Below are 16,334 nucleotides of genomic sequence, written 5' to 3' on the forward strand. Positions count from 1 at the left end.
TGTTTGTATGTTTGTGTGTATGTATATGTGTGTATACATGTATGTACATATGTGTTATGTATGTATTTATGTGTTTGTATGTATGTGTGTATGTTTGTGTGTATGTATGTGTGTATGTATGTGTGTATGTGTCCATGTGTGTATGTGTGAATGTGTGTATGTGTATATGTGTGTGTGTATGTATGTGTGTATGTGTATATGTATGTGTGTATGTATGTGTGTATGTGTATATGTATGTGTGTATGTATGTGTGTATGTGTATATGTATGTGTGTATGTGTATATGTGTGTATGTTTGTATGCGTGTATGTGTGTATGTATGTGTGTATGTGTATATGTGTGTATTGTGTGTCTGTATGTGTGTATGTGTGTATGTATGTTTGTATGTGTGTATGTTTGTATGTGTGTGTATGCGTATATGTGTATATGTGTGTGTATATATGTGTGTATGTGTGTATGTTTGTATATCTATATGTGTGTATGTGTGTATGGGTATATGTAGTGTTATAGATATATGCCACAACCAGCAGCATTATTTTTAAACACGGCCACTGCATTTGCTGTCTGAGAGAAAGGGGGGACAGTACAGAAGTAGAGCTCTCCCCAATACTCACCTCACTCACAAGCTTGCTCACATTCTGAGCCCGCTGGAGAACCAAGTTGTCCTGGGCTGCAAGGGAGTGAAAATGTGCCGCGCCCTTCATCTTATGGAAGTCCTGCCTGTACTTTATCTGAAAGAAGCACATCAAGGGAGTCTGGAATTGTGGTTGCCACATTCACAATAGCTCAGTAGGATTCTCTAACGGAAAGAAAGTTTCTGTGGACTTTCTAAAACCTTAGTAAGTCTAGAAACCACTTGATTCTTCTTGTGCTAAAACTTTTCCTGGATCTGTTCACACACTGCTCACTCGTTGCACTCCAACACTGCCTGGAGGAAGGAGATAGGTTCTTCAGGCTACCATGGCAAAGAATAAAATCCAACCTCATTCTGCCCTAAATTTCAACACCATTTCTGCAGTGGCTCAGAGGACGGAGTAACATCTTGCATTTCCCATCTCAGGGCAAAGGTGGCGCTGTTCCTCGGTGCTCACTGAACAGTGGCAGAAAGAAGGGCACAGGGTGGAATGAATGCTAGGCTTCTGTCAGAGACCAAGTCCAAGCTGGCATGTTAAGAACTGCGGTGAGCACTGCACTCTACTAAGTTTAATTATAGCCTGTCTCTCAAGGACAGACTGCCAGCTGCCTAACATTCTTTAAATAAAAACCACTTATCACTCGCTGGGTCACATCCAATTTGATAATCACATGGCTTCTTTCAGTGAGCTTTCCCCTTCGGTTTGGCACTGGCATTCCGGCAAAGGCTCACCTCATCCCAGCTGATCTGCTCACACCAGCGCTTGTGCTCTGGGAAAATGGACTAAATGAGCAGTGCAGTTTGTCCAACCGCATTTCCGTGCAAACAGATAGATGACATAATGAAAGTCTATGAACAGATCAATGGGACACTCTGAGTTTGCACCGGAGGCCAGGCTAGCAGCCTGCTTTTGCTTGGCTCTAGGAGATGTGTCTGTGCGTGGCTTTCAGCAAGTGTGGCTGCCGGCATCCCATCATCCACACCTCAGTGGCTCTGCCAGTACTTACGTCACTAGCAAGTTCGTTGGCCTTCTTGGCGTTCTGATAAGCTGGGGTGATCATGGCCGGGAAGCTGCCCTTTCCCCTATGTTCCTCACACTCTTCTGAGTAAGTCTGAGGAGTCAAGCAAAAACTTTGATCAATACGTGTCCCTCCTGGCATGGGTAGGGGCAGCAGTGATAGCCCCAGAGACCGATTGCAGAAAATCTCATCCATGCTGGACACTCCACTGACTGTCAGAGATGTACATGGGGTGAATAAGATAATAGAGCTTGGAGCCTGGACCACTGTATCATTCATACATACATACATACATACATACACTATATCATACGTACAAGCATACATAGATGCATACATACAATATACTATAATGCAAGCATACATACATGCATATATACATACACACATACATACATTCAAAAACTATATCATACCTGCATATGTATACTATATCATATATATGAGCAAGCATGCATGATCATTTTTATGCATACATACACATACTATACATACACACATACACTATATCATGCATGCATTCATACACACATGCATGCATACATACATACATACATACACCTGTCACTATGACCGTTCTCCTCCTTATCAATCATCACAATATCAGATAAGTCAAGAGACTCTCCCACTCTCATGCTGTTATAGTAAGGGTTTACTAGTCTCAAGTATTACTTTGCTTAGACACAATGGCAGATGTATGCAGAAGTGCATTTGACATCTCTGATGCTGCTCCCCGTCAGCAAAGTGTGTTGTGTAACCAGATATCAGGTAGAATAAAACCTTTTGTGACTTTGTGATGAGGAGCCTCGTGCTGCTATCAGTCTCTGGAAGGGGGTAAATATGTCTTGAAAGATGAGAATTGTCATTCTCATTTTAATTCGTCCCTTCCTTCCCCAACTCCCATAAAGAAAACCCTTCTTTCACAAAACTAGCATCCCATGAGTGAGAAGGGACACGGTAAGTAGAGGCAGTCGCACCTTCTCTCGGAAGTCCCAAGTTCTTCATCCCAGACCTGCCCTGAGCCCAGTCAGCTGCTTCTTCATCTAAACTCTGCTCTGGGCTGGGGACAGTCCTCAGAACCCCAGGATCACAGCTCTCTCCCTGGGGCCTCCTCTGAGACAAGAGGTCCTTCAAGAGACCATGATGGGCTCCAGCAAATGCATTTCCTTAAGTAAAATACTTGGATCAAATCTAAGTAGCCCGGCCTCTTCTTGCCACCAAAATGAAAATTGGTCAGCTTGAGCCCTTGGTTTTTGCTTGGCTGCCAGAATGTTTGAGTTGGGGGTGAGGGGTGGGGAGAGGAGGTAAGTTTGGAGGAGGAAAAGGATCTAAGTTTGTTGTTCGGTGTTAGTTTTCTATCTCTAGCTTTGTTTTGGTAGCTTCGTTTTTAAAGTGTGTGTGTGAGTGAGTGTATGTGTGTGTGTTTGTGTGTGTGAGAGTGAGTGTATGTTTGTGTGTGTGTGTGTGAGTTGAGTGTGTGTGTGTGTGAGTGTGTGTATATGTGTGTGTGTCTTTTGTAAGGGGAATTGCTCGGTTGTAAATAACAAATCTGCGTAGTACAGCTTTTTCCCATGGGTGTAGCCATTAGCAAGAATGAGTTGTGTGGTATTTAAGGCACTACAGATAGTCAGCCTGTATCCGCCTGCCTGCCTCAACTCCATCCCACTCTTGCCCTTAATGAGTCAGGCTAAATCAAGCAGCAAAGCGCCACCCTAGACTGAGCTCCCGCCACAGCTGCTGATGGCGCCACCCAACACCCACCTTGATTCTTGAGTTTGTTATCATCAAGACTGGACATTGCTGTCAATATGCTGGAATGACCAGGAACCAATAGAACACTACCAAATTACATTTCAGCTATGGGCCAAACTTAGGGTCCAGACTTCCTTTCGACCTTCTCCCTAAATGAAAATGATTAAACCCTCCTTCCTGCTTGGCTGTCTGAGTGTTCTGGGTCAAACATAATCAGTGAAAAGGGTATGTTTTGGGAGCGGGGAGGGGAGGAAGCTTCTAAGATTCTTTGCTAATGGGCTTTGTGGTTTTCCAAGTTGGGTGAGCACAAATGAATTTACGTGTATGTTATAACTAGGGGAGGAAAGACGGTGAAAATGCGGACTGGATTTATTTTTATTTATCTATTTTTTTTGGCCAAATACAGCAAGAGTTTTCTGTTCTGTTTTGTTTCTTTGTTGAGACAAGATCTCATTATGTTGCCCAGACTGAATTGAACTCACCCTGATTCCCAGGCTTGAAATTGTGGCAACCCTCCTTGCCTCCACCTCCCAAGTTGTAGGATTACAGATGTAAGACATCATCACACTGAGCTCCTGCTAGTTGGGGTGTGTGTGTGTGTGTGTGTGTGTGTGTGTGTGTCTGTGTGTGTCTGTGTGTGTGTGTGTGTGTGTGTATATTCTGAACGCACACACATATGTGCAGGTGTGCATGGCTGCAGAGGCCAAAGGAGAACTTCTAGCATCCTGCTCTATCCTGCTCTACCTTATTCCTTCGAGACAGGATCTTTCATTGAAACTGGAGCTAGTCTGACAGCGTGTAAATCCCAGCACTTCCAACCACTCTGCCCTGCACCGAAGTTATAGTTTCACATGCAATGCCCAGCTTTTTTCTTCTTTCCTTCCTTTCTTTTTATTTTAAAACATGGATGGTGGAGATTTGAACTGAAATCCTCCTACTGACACCTCCTGCACTCTTACCCACTAGGCTATCTGCCCAACCCCTCAAGACATACATTTGAGTCCTGACAGTGATGATCTAACTCATGCAGTAATGACTTCACTCGACAGATTGGATTCCTTTGAACAGTTTTCCAACCAACAGATGGAAATGTCTTCTTACTGGCCAAACTGCCACATTAGCACAGGTTTTCTTTCTTTTCTAAGGACTTGGGATCTGTTACCTAAACAGATGAGCTGAGCTCTGTAATATTGCCTGCACCAAGTCTGAACTCTGAGCACAAGTTCATGGCTGTCACAGCTGTGGGAAACAAACAGCTGGCCTTGGAGAAGACCAGCTCCTAGAAGTGTCACATACCTGGCCACATCGGTCTATAGAGTCCTTTGTCATCGTGCCCTCAGCTCCGACAGGACTAGCCACTCCCTTCATTTCTCTGTGATATTGTTGATGGTACCTCACCTATTTGGAGTAAGAAAAAAAACTCAGTGAGTCCCAGTACAAGAGCCACAAAAGTAAAAGCCAGGGCTCTGTGGCGTCTTCGATCTCTGCTTAGGTCTGAGGAGAAATCACAGACAGAAGAAGCAAGTCACTGTCACTGGGAAAATATGATTGACAACTATGATGAAAAGGCACTTCTTGGCTTTGACGAATATATACAAACAGACAGGAAGTTGGACCTCCCGAACCAGGTTAACTTCCTGCTTCCTCCTTAACAAGGCAACACAAGCACAGACACTTACATCGCTGGCCAGCTCGGCGGCTCTTTTGGCTATCTGATACGCTGGTGTGATCATAGCAGGGAAACTGCCTTTCCCTCTCTGCTGCCCTCCGTCTTCCGTGTATCTCACCTGGAAAATTGGAAAGGGAATGATAGAACGACCCACTGCAGTTGTACTGGATGAGCTGAGAGGGGAGTCCTGAGAGCTCCGTGAGGCCTGCCTATCACCTTGGACAGTTCTTAATGCATAGAACAGCTTACAGCTTGGTGGTACACTCATTCCCAATGCCTAGCACAGTGCCTGGCTGGGAAGGCACAGTGTGGAGTTTGACACATCCTTGGGTTGCACCTGGTGTGGGCTGGGGGTGGGACTGGGCAAAGCAGTAAGTCTCTCTCCGAAGAGCTGTTGTCACATTTGGGAGAAGAGGTGGGCATCCCAACCACAGATCTCAGGTGGGCAGGTGGAGACCACTTCTGAGCACGAAGCTGGGGTTGTGAAGCTGGGGTTGTGCTCCAACTTTCCATTCAGAACTACACTCAGTTCTTGGACTTAGCACCATGTGGAACTCAGGGACTGAGAAAAGGGAGGCGGTAGCCCCTTCAGAAGTCATCCTCTCAGGCCTGAAGTGGCGGGAGAGGTTTCTCTCTCATCTGCACCTGATGTGCCTGCCTTGGTTCAAATATAATGGAATGGCTTCTGTTTAAAGAGCTTCCACAAGCCCTGTGAGGGCCGACTCATGGCATGTGACCTCAGGAACTTCTTTCTGGTACCTGGACAGGACCAGGAGTCTCCCTCCATGTTTCCTTTCCTCCCCTCCAAATAATAACAACAAAAAGAGGGTCTTAAGGATATCATGCATTAGACTGAATCATTTGTATGTGTAAGTGTGTGCAGTGCACACGTATGTGTATATGTGTGCTCACATGAAGGAGTGCACACATGGTACAGGCACATTTGCATAACATGTATGTGCACACATATGTGTATATGTGTGTGGTACACACATATGTGTTCACATGAAGGAGAGCACATAGGGTGTAGGTGCATTTGCATAAGTATGTGCTTACATTGAGAGGCATGGAGCTGACAATCGGTGTCTTCCTTGATTGCCTGTCACCTTCTGTATGGAGGCAGGATCTCTTGCTCAGCCTGATGCTCTCTAATTCTGGCTGGTCCACCTAGCTAGCTTGTCCTAATATCTCCTGTCTCTGCCTTCCAAATGCTGTGACTGCAGACAAGGCAACACATGTATCTGGTTCTTGTGAGGGTTGTGGGGATCTGAACTCTGGTCCTGATGCTTGGGTGGCAAATGCCCACTGACCCATCTCCCTGGCCCCCCTGTACTATTTCTTACATCATTTTGAAGCTGTCCCCCAGCATTGGCCCGTAGCAGCTCGGGAGTGTCTGCCACCGGAGTGAACGTGGAGACCCGTTCATCGTGGCCTCTCTTGTATTGCACCTGATGAGGAGAAACTGAGTCAGAGTGGCATCATGCCTACCTCAAACCTCTGTGAGAACCCTGCCCTACCACTCTCTAGAACTACATCTTCAGGCCTTAAACCAAACCTGTTCCATGTCTGTACCCACAGACATCATCTTTGCTAATGTACCAACTTACAGAGTACCGGGCACTTCTAAAATGTCACCAAATAGCAACACATGGGACGCCCTTCAACAGGCCCATAATAGTGAGACTATTATTTACCATGAATAACTGAGAGGTTAAGTAACTTGACAGGAGCTACACAGAGAATGAGAGAGTTGGGATTCCGATCCTAAGTCTCTGTCTCTAAAACCTGAGCCTTTAACCCAGAAGCTGCGCCAATCTCCAGGTAAATCCATGTCTTCTCTAAGACAAGACAGCAGCTCAGAGAAACATTTACTTTAGCCAATGGGTAAGTTACAGGGTCCCTGGATCCTCCCCCTTCCACATCTTGTAAGCGTGGCCCAATCACCGCACAGAAGACATGGCATTGGGAAAGCATGGCTCTCTTCACAGCCCTATAACATTTCTTTCATATTGTTCTCCTGAATCTCAGAGCTGGCTCTAGTCATAGCAAAAGTTAGCATCAACAAGGGACCACGTGAGCTCGGGGACTGTCACCTGGCTGGCCAGCTGGTTGGCTGCCTTGGCCCGTTGGTAGGCAGGGGTGATCATGGCTGGGAAGCTCCCTTTGCCTTGCGGTTGCTCACCATCTTCTGTGTACCCCTGCTGGTCAGAACCACAGCAGCATGAGAACAGATTCACAGAACTGCCACCAAACTGGAGATGCTGGACTCTCCACTCGAGGGAAACACATCGACTTCTGGGATAAGTCTAAACATGGCACTTGACTAAGATTGAGAACCTTCAGTGCTCATTATCATATTATGGGGAGCCCGATACAATTCCCTCAGGCGTTCTTGTATCATAACACAGCCATTAATTAATCTAGGAGCCTTGGCTAGAACTCAACTCCAGGGAAAGTTCTACAGCCCAGGACAGGAAATGTCTTATTTTTCCTCCTTACTTTCTGAGCAACTCTGAGGGTTAACTTTTCTAGTGAGAAATAAGACCTCCTGTTTTTATCACCTTCTGTTTTCTAAAGGGGAAAAAATGCAAAAACTAACTGAATCTGGGCTGCGGTGGCACATGCTTTTAATCCAAGCACTTGGGAGGCAGAAGCAGGAGAATCTCTGAGTTCAAGGCCAGCCTGGTCTACAGAGTGAGTTCTAGGAGAGCCTCACACAGAGAAACCATGTCTTGGAAAAACAAGAAAAGAAAAGAGAAGAGAAGAGAAGAGAAGAGAAGAGAAGAGAAGAGAAGAGAAGAAAAGGAGAAAGGAAAAAACTAACTGTAATTTCCCAAGTACATTTTTCTTTTTCTTTTTTTTACAGCATACATGTTTATTACTTATTTTTTTAAACACTGCAAATTACTTTGTGTGTGTGTGTGTGTGTGTGTGTGTGTGTGTGTGTGTGTGTGTGTGTTCATTTCCCTACATTTTCTTTTTTTCTTTCTGGATATTATTTTTTTATTTACATTTCCGATGTTATCCCCTTTTCTCCACCCAAGGAGAGCTGTGTACAGAAGGAACGAGGGTACCATCTGCAGTTCAGGATTTCTGCAACCCTCTCTCTTCCTTCACTGTCTAAGCATCCCTCGCAGTCCTGGAGGTGGAACCTAATGTAGGCCATCAGGGCTGGCTCCTTCTGAAGCAACAAGAGATTTGTCCCCTCCCTGCCCTCCACCACTCCGCAGTCCTGCCACAACCAGCCTAGCCTGCCCCTGCCCCACCGCCCTCCCACCTACCCATCCCCCCACCCCTGCACACAGGCTAGAGAGAACCTTGTGCCCCCCTCCCACTAAGAATCCAGGTTCTTTCATTGCAAGACCCTTAACTTCATCACATCTGTCTTTGATGGGCTAGGAAACTGAGTATTGGGGTCCACAGATTGGGACCACACGGGAATCTGGCAGGGCAGTGGTGTTAAAACTTGACTATATCCTTCCTGGCTCATGTGTTGAACACGTGTTCCCTAGTGTAGCATGTAGTGCTATTCTGCGGTTGGAACCTTTAGAGATGGAGTGCAGCTGTCAGAAGTAGCTCACGAGGGATCAGCCTTTGACGGTTACACCTGCTCCAGTTCTAGCCTGGTTTCTCTGGGTGAGCACATCGCTTTGATGACTGATAGACCCTCTACAACCGTGAACCAAAATAACCCCCCCTTTGTTTCTGTCAGGTTTTTTTGGGGGGGGGGATGTTTTTGTTTTTGCATCATGACAAGACTAATAAAGGGGTCAAGGTGTTCTGTCCACCGCAATCTTAAAAATAAAGGAATATCTAAAGGAACTGTTACAAATTAGTTGTAAGTAGTGAGGCCCTTACCTCACGGAGAGACTGTCGAGCTTCAACCATCCTTACAATCTCAGGGTCTGGAAGAGCTCCTGGACACCAAGTGTTCCCTTCTCCATACCCTGGCCAGTAATCTCTCTGCGAAGGAAGCATGAGCATGAATTTAGACACACTCCCTGCATGTTCGCCCCACACCCCCACACTCTCCACAGCCCACCCCAAACTCCCCAAGCTCACCCTCACCCCCACAGTCTGCCCCACACCCCCACAACACTCACACTCCCCACAGCCCACCCTACACTCCCCAAGCTCACCCCACACTCCCCAACCAAGTCCCTGCCCATTCCCAGGAGGACTCCCTCACTGTCAGATTAAGCTGTTCTCTAAGAGCAAGCAGCCCCTCTATTCAGGGCCTCAGCCAACCAAGGTGCTCCTGCTCTTCAGACTAGAAAGTGACCTGATATCTTGAATAATGAATTCCCCGAGACCTTCCATGTTATGGAAACCTTCCAAATGCAATTAAACATTTCTTTGCTCATCAGTGTGCTAAGACTGAGCGGGAAGAAGTCCCCATAGTCAGCAAGTCTGAGGTAAGTCAGCTCTAACTGGGAAAATGTAAAAGCCCGCCACTGGTATCAGAAGATTGCCAAGGGAAAAGCCAAGGGAAAAAATGGTTTTTTTTTCCTTTTAAAATGTTTTCTGTAACACTTCAGGAATAAAACAAACAGGCAAAGTGACAATTAGACAACATTTGTGTGCTTACATATACTTTAAGGACATTTAAAGGTGTGCACTCATTTCTCATCTGTTCTACGGAAACACCCTCCTTGTCCAAAAGAGACTGAGGGAAAGAGTGTCTGCTGCAACATTCTCATTTAAAACGTGTAGGTAACCTGCCCACCAATAAGAAAGCAGTTACATCTGCCCGCAAAGGTGCACCCTGAACACATCCACAACAGCTGGAAAAGGAAGCTGATGTAGAAATAGCTCGCAGACATCTGTAGAGTGAAAAGACAAGTTGGAAAATAATGCACATTGTCTAGTGAAAAAAAAAACCTGAAGATATATCAATATTTAATCATCAATAAAGATATTAATAGCTGGTATTTTTGTACCTGACACTATTCTAATCTCATTTCATTTATCTATTCTTTAATCTTCGCAATAGCCCTGTGGATTAACGAGTTTTTTTTTTTAAGTTTGCTTTGCGTGTAATAAAATTGTTTTCTGGTTTTATCTGAGAGGGATCTTTTTTTTTTTTTTTTGGTTCTTTTTTTTTTCCGGAGCTGGGGACCGGAGCTAAATCCCCAACCCCCCTGAGAGGGATCTTATGCTACACGTGGGTCTGGTACTGTGACCCAGGCCAACTCACCAGGGCCAGAGACGTCATGGCCCTAAGGTCCCCCTACTGCTGCTGTGCTAAATGGAGATGCTATGTATCTGCCTGTGAACACTAATGTTTATTTCCCCAGATTAGTGATGTCCTTGACGTTCGTCGGAGACACAGACATTAAGGCACAGACTCATAACTTGCCAAAGTTCTAAGAACACAAGAGAGTAGGTTCCTAGCCCCCAAGTGCATCTATATTCCTTACCCCGCCCCTGCCCCTAAGTCTCAAGGAAACTCACAGGAAAGGGGGAGAACGAGTGTAGAAACTGAGGATGAGAAAATGAGCCCCCACAACAGACAACGCTTGGACCTTGCACTCAGGACTACCTGCAGTGTTGCCATCTGCAGTCCCAGCAAAGTTATACAGGGATTAGGACAGGCCCATGAGGTCACAACATTCCTTGGAGGATTGCTGGCCATCAATGGTTGTTGGGTGGGGAAATGTCATTGTCTTCAGTGTTGTGGCCACCGATGAGTGGGCCACATTCCAGTAAATAAATCCCACCCACTGGTGTTAGTAATCTCAATTAAAGTCTATCAGTAAGTCAGTCTGTCTGTCTGTCTCTCTCTGTCTCTCACACACACATACCATGAAAGTAGGAGGATGACTTGAAAAGAAGGGTTTCATGTGTGAGAAAATAGAGGCACAGTAATGATTAAAATTCATCATATATATGCATAAAATAATAATTTAAAAATAAAAGTTAAGGGCTGGAGGGATGGCTTAGTGGTTAAGAGCACTGACTGCTCTTCCAGAGGTCCTGAGTTCAAATCCCAGTAAGCGCATGGTGGCTCACAACTGTCTGTAATGGGATTGGATGCCCTCTTCTGGTGTGTCTGAAGACAGCAACTTATATAGAATGAATGAATGAATAAATAAATTAATTAATTAATGAATTAAGAATAAAGGGGCAGTTAAATAGCCGAGGTCCTTTAGTAAGGGAGTAGGCATGCTCAAATGTAAGAATTCGATGCTAGAGGTGGATAGAACATCACGAGACAGGTGGATGCTAGAGAGAGACAGACAGGTGACAGTTATAGACAGAGCTGGCAGACAGACGTAAGTACACGGAAAAGTCAAGAAGGATACATGCACAATTAGGAAGGTGAGCGCTCGAAGGGAGTGAACTGGAATCAGAGGAGGTAGCTAAATGAGCAGCTCTCCGCTCTTTAGGGTCTTCCACACTGAGAAAGTTTTAAATACCGTATGTGCGATCAGAAATAAACAGGCTAAGCACATTTTACGGAACCGGTCATCAATAGACAGGCCATGAGAAGAAGACCAAGAAGTAGTGTGACCCCGCTGGACTGGGGATGAGAATTGCGGAGAGGGGAAGCAGTTCGGGGAGGCCCTCCTAGGACCAGGCGGGAATGACTGGATCACAGTGGGGACAGACTAACAGACTGGGGCTAGGTGAAGTGTCACAGGAAGAAGAGCAACACCGGCCACCAGCAGGGGTCACTGTTCCTGAGGACAGAAACCCTGTGATTGGAAGAAAGCAGGCAGCAGAGTTGAGCTGAACTGGTACAGCTGGGTGCTCTTAGGAAGGATTGATGGGGGTCTCCTAAAGGCAGCTAGAGCGGCGCAGTGACAGAAGAAAAGCTAGCTGGCTTTCTCTAGAATTGGTGACGCCATCCGCCTTCATTACCGTAGTCCGCAGTCCGCATTCTCTCAACCCCCACACGCTCACCTCGTTCATCAGCCGGCTAGCCGCCCCCGCTCCGGCCTTGGACTTCATGTCCCAATGGAGAACGGATTTAAACTGTTCGCCGTCTTCTTTGCCGTCGGTCTGCAGCAATGAAAACATTTTCAGTAACATTCCACCAGAGAAGAGAAAGAAAATAAGCGGTAAGTAGGTAAATGGGGGCAGTTCTTCCTCGTCCAGGCGGTGAGGTGTTAGTGGTGCCAAGCTCAACACGTCCTCAACGCATCCTCAGTCCCACCGAGGTTTCCTGTGTGCCACCAGCTGGATGACGTGCTGAACTCCTGCCGTGTGCAAAGCTTCTATTGAGTGGTGCAATTTAAAAGGCTAGAGTTACCCCAGCAATGGGGCTCAGCCTGTAAGGGCTGGTGCTGCCGCCAAGCCTGACGCCCTGAGTTCAATGCCAGCACCCACACGGTGAAAGAAGAGAATTGACTCCACAAATAGTCTTCTACACACACACACACACACACACACACACACACACACACACACACGCGGCACAAATACATACATACATACATACATACATACATACACACACGAAAATAAATATGTGATTTTTAAAAGATAGCGTAAATTCTAGAAATGCAAACAGGAAGTTCTAGCTTAACACACACTTTTTTTTTTCAGAATGACATTTGCAGAGTAGAAAACCATGGATCTGTGCCAAGTCCCCACTCAAAGTCCTTATCAAAATTCCCTGTCCCCACTGACTTTTCTTCCTTTCAAAAAATTTAGCATATGCACAATATATTTCTCTCTTTTTGAATTGGCCATGTCTGTCAGAGAGGTGGAAGGGTAGTACTGAAAACCTCATTCTTCACACACCCTAGGAATCGTCAAAGAGTTGAGGCCTAGACAGAACATGATTGGCCATCTCAATTTTTCCTGATGTTTTTCATCAGGAGGAGAAAGGAGAAGAAAGAGGAGCAAGGGGTTCCAATAACCAACCATTTATAGGCACACACACTATATATACCATGCACATAGGCACATACATATATATACATATATATATGCATGCATTCATGATATACAACTGTATGTGTGCACACACGTGTAAATCCATGAACAAAAGCACATTCTGCAACTATCAATGTACAAACACATATACACAGAAGTGCACACGCATACTTCACATAGACACACCCATACATGTACATACACATGTATTGCAAACATACACCCATACATGCACACACACATGTATTGCAAACATACACCCATACATGCACACACGTATTACAATACAATATACATGAATATGTACATATACACCGCAGTGCACATCATGGGTCTGAATGTGCATGCATGGCTATTTACACTTGCTGTGTGCACTCTGCCCGTGTACAAACATATGAATGTTGTCACACAGTCGTAGATGCAAACCATTAGACACACTCAGGTCTCCTGGGAAACTGGCTATAGTCTAAAGGAGAATGAGAGATTACGCTACCATCCTGCCGGACTAGCTCTGTCATACAGTTAGAAGGAAATGAGTCACTGCCTCCCAAGGAAAGGTAAACAATGTGTGCCTTATAGACCTGTAAGGTAGCCCTGCCAGCTAAGGCTAGGGGAGGCTGGACAAAGGCAGACAGTGTAGATCTGTTGGTACAGAGTATGAAATACCCCAACAGCATCCTTAGAGCAAATACTCCTCCCTGCACACATCTGCAGAAACATCTGGATATAGGAAGTTGCAATTTTTCTGGCTTTTGCAGTTTGCCACCTTCCAGGTATATACACAGTGGACCAATAATATGGACTCTGCAGCCAGACAGGTCTGGGTTAGTACACAGTGGCCTGGATGGAATTGTACGGATTATATAATGCCTTCGAGTCTCAGCTTCCTCTCTGGCAGCAGAATGGGAGAAGAATAGTATCTGCTCCCTTGGGCTGTAATGTGTACAGAGTGAAGTAAGCAGTTTCCAGTCAGTGCAACGCACACTGGAGAAATAAAAGCATCCTACACAGAGCTCAGGGAGGTAGGTCTGGTAACAGCAGCTGTAGAGAGTCGCATGCAAGGACAGAAGCATTGAGATGCTTTGTTAAGTACAGTCCTGTGAATTCATGCAAATGGGGGTGACACCAGGAAAGGACTCTGGGGTGAAGAGGGATTACTAGAGAGCCCTCCACCTGCTGGGTAATACCTAATTTTAGAAATCTGCCTAATTCCATCCCACAGGGCAGCTTTCTCTTGGGCTTGCTGACAGAGGGCCAATGACTCATTACGTTAATAGACACAGAGGTTCCATCAACAGCTGAGTGGGTCACAGAAGCTCACTGTTGGATTTAACGCGCCATCTTCCCAACGCAAAGTACATCTGAGCTATCCTCCCCAAAGGGGGGTCGTGAGGTTGTAGATAATTGTAGTCCACCACTCAGTTCAAGGAGTGTGAACTGGAGGGTTTTAATATTCTATTCTGAAACACTACAGAGGAAGGAAAAGAACAGGACTCCGTGTAATCGTTTCCAGCTACGTAAATTGTGTTTTATGTGTTATCGACCTAATGTAGGCAAGGCCCATTGTATAAAGTGATACCATGGTCTGGCTGGCCAGACATACGTTAGAATCAAAGACCTTCATTGGCCTCGAATGTTGAGATATCAGAGAGACAGCAATAGACTTTCAAGAGCACTTTGCATGTGTCTCAGGAGGACGGGAATTGGTCCATATGTAGACAGAAACACTTAAAAACCAACGGGTGTCGGAGTCCACAGATTTTCCCAAAAGGCTATTTCAATATGCAAAGCTAAGCGACTTACCCCACCCATGGCTGCCACAGAATTCTTCAAGGTCAGATTTAAAGGTGTGCGGTAGACACTAGTGAACGTGTTGTTCTTAGGGTTATGGCTGCAAAATCAATACAGGTCAAAATTAGGAAAGTGCTTATCCAAAGGGACAGGGGATTCTTAAAATACTTGTCTCTTTTTTAGGGTGGATGAGCACTAAACCCGAGGATTGAGCTCCTTGACTTCCCAATGAATCACCCTCGAAGACTCAAATCATGTAAACTGAACACATACAACAGCGAGATTCATTTCACTAAGGACAGTCAAGTCACTTGCGAAGTTTATAACAGAGTAGATGAATCTGACATCATTTAGGAGAAATAGCTCTCTCCAGACAAGTTCTCTCTTCGGCAGTTCTGCTGTTCTGCAGAGTTCATCGTCTGACACGCGGTTACAGAGGTGGACTTGGTTTCTCACTAACTAGAAATGTGACATTTATTGGCCTCATTAAGAACCCCACTGTGGGCTCTTCTGTGAGTAGGTATGCCTGAGCACTTCGGGAGAGGCACTGCTCCTAATAGTTCAGCCTGGGGCTTGGGAACTGATCCCTCAGTCGGCTACTTGTCGAAAACCAAGAGTCATGCATCGGCGAGCAGGGAGCCAGACACTTACGCGTGACAGTACGGCTTTTTCTGGTGACTCACGAAGTTATTAACAGAAAGCATCATCTTGCAGACCTCGCAGTGAAAACATGCTTTGTGCCATGTCTGAAAGTCACAGAAAAGACCTGTCCGTTAGCCGTCTTCCCCCAGGCCTGGGGCTCACAAACTTTAAAGGTAAAATGTTGGGAATGATGGATAAAATGAGGATAAAACTCCTGAACTCACGCATGAGAATAATATGTTAAAATGAAAACAAATTTTTCTTGAAACAGCACAGAAGACATAGAAGCGAACAGAACTTACATAAGGTAGAAAAACACATCTTTTCTTTATCGTTCAATATACCTCTATATGTGATAAAAAGCCCCAAGTTTGTCACACTCTTTTCCACTGACCTGGTCTATGCAGCTGACCTTCTCAGCAGGGTAAACCCCATAGCCACACCTAGAGCAGGCCTGCATGTTCATCTTGGCTGTGGGAGACAGGGAGAAGCAACAGGCACGAGCCACTAGAACCCCTAGATGAGTCTCTGCTGCCGTCGAAACCCCACCACTATGAAACTCCTCGGGACGCCCGGAGCCTTCGGAATCCAACTTCCACTTTCCTACGCTGACTTTCTGCTTTGGAGTCTGCAGCTGGTTGGTTTTTAAAGCTGCCACTTACTCAAGTGACAATTTTGGCAACTCCGTCAGCACGCATGCGTCCGAGACAAGGTGGAGAGGTATTTCAAGCTGACGTGCTTCTCAAAATAGAAAAGTTAACTCACAATGGGATCGTGTTTACATGGATAACCAACTCTTGGAGTGTGTGAGTATGTGTTGGGGGGGGTTGTGTGTGTTGTGTGTGGTGTGTGTGTGCGTGTGTGTGGTGTATGTGGTGTGTGTGTGTATGTGTGGTGTGGTGTGTGTATGTATATGTGGTGTGTTGTGTGTGTGGTGTGTGGTG

General features: G+C 45.7%; 1 protein-coding gene across 6 annotated transcripts in view; it reads right to left on the bottom strand.

The window, feature by feature from the left end:
• Nrap (nebulin-related anchoring protein) overlaps positions 1 to 16,334 on the bottom strand; it is a 77,906-nt gene extending 61,572 nt beyond the window's left edge. For 2 of the 6 annotated variants that reach the window (XM_039110118.2, XM_006231644.5), the window contains exons 1-11: positions 15,785 to 16,334; positions 15,400 to 15,494; positions 14,761 to 14,848; positions 11,980 to 12,078; positions 8,932 to 9,036; positions 7,167 to 7,274; positions 6,417 to 6,521; positions 5,084 to 5,191; positions 4,701 to 4,802; positions 1,641 to 1,745; positions 614 to 730 (exon numbers count right to left, since the gene is read on the bottom strand). In XM_039110118.2, the coding sequence (XP_038966046.1) occupies positions 614 to 730; positions 1,641 to 1,745; positions 4,701 to 4,802; positions 5,084 to 5,191; positions 6,417 to 6,521; positions 7,167 to 7,274; positions 8,932 to 9,036; positions 11,980 to 12,078; positions 14,761 to 14,848; positions 15,400 to 15,494; positions 15,785 to 15,856 (1,104 nt within the window). In that variant the 5' untranslated portion in view covers positions 15,857 to 16,334. The remainder of the gene's footprint in view (positions 1 to 613; positions 731 to 1,640; positions 1,746 to 4,700; positions 4,803 to 5,083; positions 5,192 to 6,416; positions 6,522 to 7,166; positions 7,275 to 8,931; positions 9,037 to 11,979; positions 12,079 to 14,760; positions 14,849 to 15,399; positions 15,495 to 15,784) is intronic. The other 4 variants (NM_001107443.2, NM_001113743.1, XM_008760535.4 and 1 more) reach the window with 3 other exon arrangements.

Source organism: Rattus norvegicus, chromosome 1, assembly GCF_036323735.1.
Source record: "Rattus norvegicus strain BN/NHsdMcwi chromosome 1, GRCr8, whole genome shotgun sequence".
NCBI classification, from domain to species: Eukaryota; Metazoa; Chordata; class Mammalia; order Rodentia; family Muridae; genus Rattus; species Rattus norvegicus.